Source organism: Colobus angolensis, unplaced genomic scaffold, assembly GCF_000951035.1.
Source record: "Colobus angolensis palliatus isolate OR3802 unplaced genomic scaffold, Cang.pa_1.0 Scaffold208, whole genome shotgun sequence".
Classification (NCBI taxonomy): Eukaryota; Metazoa; Chordata; class Mammalia; order Primates; family Cercopithecidae; genus Colobus; species Colobus angolensis.
Window position 1 is genome coordinate 462,336 of NW_012115244.1, and position 7,192 is coordinate 469,527.

A 7,192-nucleotide genomic window follows, 5' to 3' on the forward strand; every position below is an offset into this window, starting at 1 on the left:
AAAAAAAAAAAAAAAAAAAAAAAGAAAACTCAAGACAGAAGACAGGGTTGGTGAGGATAGCACCCCCACTCCCACCCCAAGTCACACTGCTCAGAGGAAGACTGAGAGAGGTGACAGGGCTGGTAAGGAAAGGCTCCCCCCTTTCCAAGTCACGCTCCTCAGAGGTAACGACTGGACTCTTGCAGCAGTTTTCTCCAATGTTAACCTCCATGTTTCTAAATAATACATACATACATTTCTTTTTCATTCATCAGTTTCATACATTATGAATTAACTTCCTACAATGGAAGGCAAAGCTTTCCCACCATCCAGCTTCTCTCCCCCTTTCCCTCCCTCCGAAGTTACAGGGTAATTTAAGGGATATCCTGCGTGTACTGCCTACAGCTGAGCGGACTGTTCACTCGGGCATCTCTGCTTACTTATGGACGTCTCCCCCAAGTTCACAGTCCTCTTACTGTTTGCTCGGTTCTGCACTTATCTACTACTGATTTCTCCCAAACTCTGTAAGACTCTCCTGGCTCACTGATGCTACTCTGGGATTCCTGTCCTGATCCAGAAGACGCCTCCCCACTCTCCTAGCCCCATACCTGTCTCTCAGCTCTAATTTGTCACCAGACTGGGCCACATTTGGGAGTGGGAGGGATGGGGGCTATCAACAGTGATGCTGACACAGCAGGTGTGACCGGCACACCAGAAGCCACAGCAACTTCTGGCTGTAGCCGCCCCACCCTAAGCCCTCGTTTCCTTACAGGCAAGACCCTGCTCAGGCTAGAACTCTCCTCCCCATCCCAGCACTGCTCCCCTTACCTGAGAGGACCTGCCTGACTACCCTAAATGAAGTACTGACCACCCCCTGCCACAAGGACACCCTGGCTCCCTATCCTGCTTTATTTTCCTTCTAAGACCAAGACCAGCAAAGAGTTTCTGTAAACGGCCAGGGAGGAAATATTTCCCATAGCCCCTGCTGGAGCTGCTCAATGCTACATGAGATGTGGATGTGTGTGGATGTGTCTAACAAGACTTTATTGGTGGACACTGACACATGAGTTTCATGTCGTTTTCATGTGTGTAACAAAATATTCTTTTGATTTTTTTTTTTTTTTTTTGAGACGGAGTTTCGCTCTGTCACCCAGGCTGGAGTGCGGTGGCACGATCTCAGCTCACTGCAATCTCCACCTCCCGGATTCAAGCCATTCTCCTGCTTCAGTCTCCCTGAGTAGCTGGGACTACAGGCGTGCACCACTACGCCCGGCCAATTTTTGTCTTTTTAGTAGAGACGGGGTTTCACCATGTTGGCCAGGCTGCTTTCAAACTCCTGACCTGAGGTGATCCACCCCCATTGGCCTCCCAAAGTGCTGGGATTACAGGCGTGAGCCACCATGCCTAAGCTTCCTTTGATTTTTTTCCCCCAACCATTTAAAAAGGTAAAGGTAAAACCAGCTGGACACAGTGGTTCACGCCTATAATCTCAGCACTTTGGGAGGCCAAGGTGGGTGGATTGCTCGAGCCCAAGAGTTTGAAACCAGCCTGGGTAACATGGTGAAACCCCATCTCTACAAAAGAAATATAAAAATAAATCGGCCAGGCATGGTAGCATGCACCTGTAGTGCCAGCTACTTGGGAGGCTAAGGCAGGAGGATCACTTGGGACTGGGAGGCGGAGACTCCAGTGAGTCAAGATCATGCCGCTGCGCTCCAGCCTGGGCGATAGAGTGAGACCCTGTCTCAAAAAACTAAAATAAAAAATAATGCAAAACCATTCTTCACTCACAGGCCACACAGAAACAGGACATGACCTGCAGGTTGAGGTTTGCTGACCTGAATGGATCTCCCACTTCCTGAGGCATCACTTGGGGACACAGCGGGCCATGTGCTCCTCGCAGAGCGGCCCTGTGAGCAGCTGGGAGGCTGGCTCTGCCCCGTCCTCCCTCTTGCCCCAGGCCCATCCTTGCTCACCCTTCTGTCCTGACTCAAGGCCCTGAAGCTCCAGCCATCTTGCCCCACTGCCCCTTTCCTCTGTGTCATCTCCTAGCATCCTGGCCAGGGCTGAATGGACGTTTCAGGGAAACCTTTGAGAATGGACAGTACCATGAATGGCAATCATGTATGTCCTTCAAGCTGAAGACCCTAGAGTGAAGCATGTCCCAGGACTGTGGGTCAGACACTGCACCTCTCTCCTGCCTGGCCGTTCTGTGGCCTGGAGCCAACCCTGCTGACAGTGCTGCCTTATGCTGCAATGACACCCGCATCTCTAGCATGGGATCTGTCTTTTTTCCCCAACATATTGCCACTCAAAACACTCTGACATGTACCAACCTAAAATTTACATATAACTCAGAATGAGAAAATGCAGGCACAAGACGGCCAAAACTCTTTTTTTTTTTTTCTGAGATGGAGTCTCGCTCTGTCGCCCAGGCTGCAGTGCAATCACATGATCTCAGCTCACTGCAAGCTCCGCCTACCGGGTTCACGCTATCCTCCTGCCTCAGCCTCCTGAGTACAGTAATGGGTGCCCGCCACCATGCCCATCTAATGTTTTGTATTTTTAGTAGAGACGCGTTTCACCGTATTAGCCAGGATGGTCTCGACCTCGTGACCTAGTGATCCACCCGCATTGGCCTCCCAAAGTGCTGAGATTACAGGCGTGAGCCACCGCGCCCAGCCTTTTTTTTTTTTTTTTTTTTAAGACAGGGTCTCACTCTTGTCACCCAGGCTGGAGTGCAGTGGCACAATCATGGCTCACTGCAGACTCAACCTCCCAAGTTCAAGTGATCCTCCTACCTCAGCCTCCCGAGTAGCTGGAACCACAGGTGTACAATACCACATCCGGCTAATTTTTAAAAAAATTTTAATAGAGACAGGGTCTCACTATGTTGCCCAGGCTGGTCTCAAATTCCTGAGCTCAATTAATCCACCCACCTCAGCCTCCCAAAGTGCTGGGATTACAGGAGTGAGCCACTGCACCCAACCTCCAAACTCCTCAACATCACACCCCACCAGAATGCCCTCCTCACTTCTCACATGAGGTGGATTTTTACGGCTCGCTTCTTCACCAGAAATCCCCAACTCTGCCCATCCTCAGACACTGCCCGCGGCATCCCTGCAGTACTGCCTGGCGTACTGGCCCATCACAGCTTTGGTACATACTTGAAGCGGACCTTCTCCTCCATGTCCAGGGGCGGATCCTGTGTGATGAGGCTCACCAGCTCCTCCATGCACTGCTGCCTGCACAGGAAATCCAGCAGCTTCTGGTTCTGAGCCTTACACTCCTGCAAGATGTCATCTTCATCCATTAACTCCTGCAGCGTCACATGCTCCTTGTCCAGCAGCTTGTCAACGTGGGACGTGGTGTTCAAGTCAAACTTCCAGAACATCGTGACGGCCGCGGAGCTGCAAGCGAGGGCAAAGGGGTCACTTCTCTCACCTCTGCAAATCCAGCTTCAGCAGCACTAGACCCAAGACCCAGAAGTCCATCCACAGCATGAACACACACGATTCCCAGGGCTCAGGATGGTGATGCCCATCAGGAATGGTCTGGGCTCACAAAGTTCGCACAGACTTCCCAGCTGCTCGGCAGCTCTGAGGCTGCACCCCAGCTCCAGGAACTGCCTCTCCAGGTTCTCCTCTGGGCTAAGCCCCTCCTTTGCCCTCATTCCCCACACTGTCCCCCATCCACCAGCACGCTCAACACGCTCCTCAGTGTTCTTTCTTGCTCTGTGGTTCTGTTCGGCGAATGCACCCAGGTGTCTCTCCCCCATGTGTCAGGGATGCCTTCTGTCCTGAGTGAACACGGGACACCTCCCCTCCAAAAGTCTCACATTTGTGAGCAAACTCAGCAAGTCAAAATCAAGACAGATGATGCCACCTGACCCTGCGCTCACTCCTCTGCCACCCCCCAGCCACCCGGCCCCTCCACTCATCGTCCCCATCTTGCTGAATCACACCCAGGGTTATCTCTGAACCAGACACCTCCTCACACGTACACCAAGCGGGCACTAGGTCTTGCCACAGGCACCTGAGGAATCACCACTGATCCAGCCCCTCCTCTGCTTCTCGAACATCCCGGCTCTTGCTGTCGTTGTCTGGACAGACAAGGTTTGTCCTCCCTAGGGTCTTACATGTCACTCTGTAGGCCAGGGCTGGTTAGCAATAAAGTTTTCACTATTCTGATAGAAAGTGAAAACATAAAGCCCACATCTTTAACAAAGTTAAAACTTTATGTGAGATTACGAATCTTTTCAATGTTACATGAAACATTATTTTTAAAATTATAAATAATAGGTAGAATTTATCTTATCTAATATTTTTACTTAGAAAAATAAAAGGCTGACCACAGATGTAAATGCCCAGGTTTGTCTGTCTGTAAAGCCAGTGCTGCTCTAGGACCCCTGACATGGGAGCCTCCACCGTCCAGCCATACTCCCACAGCCTCTGGCTTTTGCTAATTTGAACTCACTTGATGTCTGCACATATTCTCATCTCAGCTTCAAAACCTCTCCTGGCCCCAGATGCCCACTAAGCTACTTTCTACAGCATGCCACCAGGTCCTCTGGGCACCTCCTGGGTCTCCTAGACCCCATCTGCACTACAAGGACACTGCATTTTTCTTCCCATGCAAACTGCACTTTCCTACTTGTATCCTTCTGCACAGGCTCCGTACCAGCTGCAGCTAAGGGTGTGGCCCTGCAGCCCCTAACCTATCCACACCACTGGGGTGGGCCCTTCTCATGGACTTAGATGTGAAGAGCCCAGAGGTGGAGCTCTTAAGGCCCCAAAATGAAGATGCTTTGACTTTCAGCACAAGGGACTCCATATATACACTGACACTACATTCAGTTTTGATTCTGGGGTGTGGGGGAGTTCATTTTTTTTTTTTTTGGTAGAGACAGGGATTCACTACGTTGCCCAGGTTGCCCTTGAACAGCTGAGCTCAAGAGATCTGCCCGCCTTGGCCTCCCAAAGTGCTGGGATTACAGGCGTTGAGTCACCACACCTGGTCTGCATTCAATTTTCCTTCTGGGTCTTAAGATCTTCCTTATTCTTTTTTTTTTTTTTTTTTTTTTTGAGACAGAGTCTCGCTCTGCCGCCCGGGCTGGAGTGCAGTGGCCGGATCTCAGCTCACTGCAAGCTCCGCCTCCCGGGTTCACGCCATTCTCCTGCCTCAGCCTCCCGAGTAGCTGGGACTACAGGCGCCCGCCACCTCGCCCGGCTAGTTTTTTGTATTTTTAGTAGAGACGGGGTTTCACCGTGTTAGCCAGGATGGTCTCGATCTCCTGACCTCGTGATCCGCCCGTCTCGGCCTCCCAAAGTGCTGGGATTACAGGCTTGAGCCACCGCACCCGGCCAGGATCTTCCTTATTCTTCTTGTAAGGAGTGTGGATAGATATTTATGAGTGGTAGCAGCAAATTTCAGAGGACCAGAAATAATGATTCCTAAAAGGACTTTCAAGAAAAGATGGCTGCCTCCACACACATACGGGATGCTCCTCTCTCCGAAATGCACTACGTCTCACATACCTGGATGACACACAACCCAGGAAAAGAAGCAAATCCCACCTTGTCAAGGCTTTTTTTTTTTTTCCTCCAAAATCAGAACTTGCAAGATAGGGCAGTTAGAGGTGACTTGTGGACAGTCCTGTTTCTAGCCACAGAGAAGATGGAAGGCTGGGTGGATTACAAGAGACCATCAACGAAATAGGATCCTGTTAGAAGAGTTTTTCTAGTAGGATCATTTAAAACAACCGGATTAATCCAAAAGACCAAAGCTAAAAATAAAAATACAAGGAGATAAGTAACAAAAACAGAGGAGATAAATTTAAAAAACCAGCAAGATACCAGACATAAATTCAACCATTTCAATAAGTGCATTAAATGCAAATAGTCATTTCAATTAAAGACAAACATTGTCAGATGGGATTTTATTTTTAAAGATGGTGTTTCGCCATGTTGCCCAGGCTGGAGTGCAGTGCCACAATCATAGCTCACTGCAGGCTCAAGCAGTCCTCCCATCTCAGCCTCCCAAGTAGCCAGGAGTACAACCGAGCAACACCATGACCGGCTAATGTTTAAATTTTTTATAGAGATGGGGTCTCACTATGTTGCCCAGGCTGGTCTTGAACTCTTGGTCTCAAGCGCCTTGGCCTCCCAAAGTGTCAGGATTTCGGATGTGAGCCACTGCATCAGGACTGAATTTTTTTTTTCTTTTTTTTTTGAGACAGAGTTTCACTCTGTCACCCAGGCTGGAGTGCAGTGGCACAATCTTGGCTCACTGCAATCTCCACCTCCCAGGGTCAAGCGATTCTCCTGCCTCACCTACCTGGGTAGCTGGGATAACAGACACGTGCCACCATGCCCGGCTAATTTTCGTATTTTTAGTAGAGATGGAGTTTCATCATGTTGGTCAGGCTGGTCTGGAACTCCTGACTTCGTGATCTGTCCGCCTTGGCCTCCCAAAGTGCTGGGATTACAGGTGTGAACCACCACACCCAGCCCTGAATTTCTTTTATTAGTTGACACATATTTAAGGATTGTTATGTCTTCTTCTTCTTTTTTTTTTTTTGAGACAGAGTTTCGCTCTTGTTGCCCAGGCTGGAGTGCAATGGTGCAACTGGCTCACTGCAACCTCTGCCTCCCGAGTTCAAGCAATTCTCCTGCCTCAGCCTCCCAGGTAGCTGGGATTACAAGCATGTGTCACCACGCCCAGCTAACTTTTTGTATTTAGTAGAGACAGGGTTTCACCATGTTGGCCAAGCTGGTCTTGGAACTCCTGACCTCAGGCGATCCACCTGCCTCAGCCTCCCAAAGTGCTGGGAACACAGGTGTGAACCACCACGCCTGGCCTGTTATGTCTTCTTGATGATTAATTCTTCGATCATTTTGAAATGTCCTTCATGATCTCTGGCAATATACCTTGTTTTGAAGTCGGCTTTGTCTGATATTAACATAGTACACCATTCTCACCATTCTTGTGACTCATGTTTGGTATGTCCTTTAACATCCTTTGACTTTCAACCTACTTGTGTCTTTATATTTAAAATGTTTCTCTTGAAAAACAGCATATGGGCCAGGCGCAGTGGCTCACGCCTGTAATCCCAACACTTTGGAAGGACAAGGCAGGTGGATCACTTGAGGTCAGGAGTTTGAGACCAGCCTGACCAACATGGTGAAACCCCATCTCTACTAAAAACACAAAA

At 49.4% G+C, this 7,192-nt stretch overlaps 1 protein-coding gene across 1 annotated transcript in view; it reads right to left on the reverse strand.

Annotated features, from left to right (window-relative positions):
* PPP6R2 (protein phosphatase 6, regulatory subunit 2) overlaps positions 1-7,192 on the reverse strand; it is an 81,404-nt gene that overhangs the window by 50,758 nt on the left and 23,454 nt on the right. Inside the window, exon 2 of the mRNA XM_011942264.1 lies at positions 3,147-3,389. Coding sequence (XP_011797654.1) covers positions 3,147-3,373 — 227 coding nt within the window. The 5' untranslated portion in view covers positions 3,374-3,389. The remainder of the gene's footprint in view (positions 1-3,146; positions 3,390-7,192) is intronic.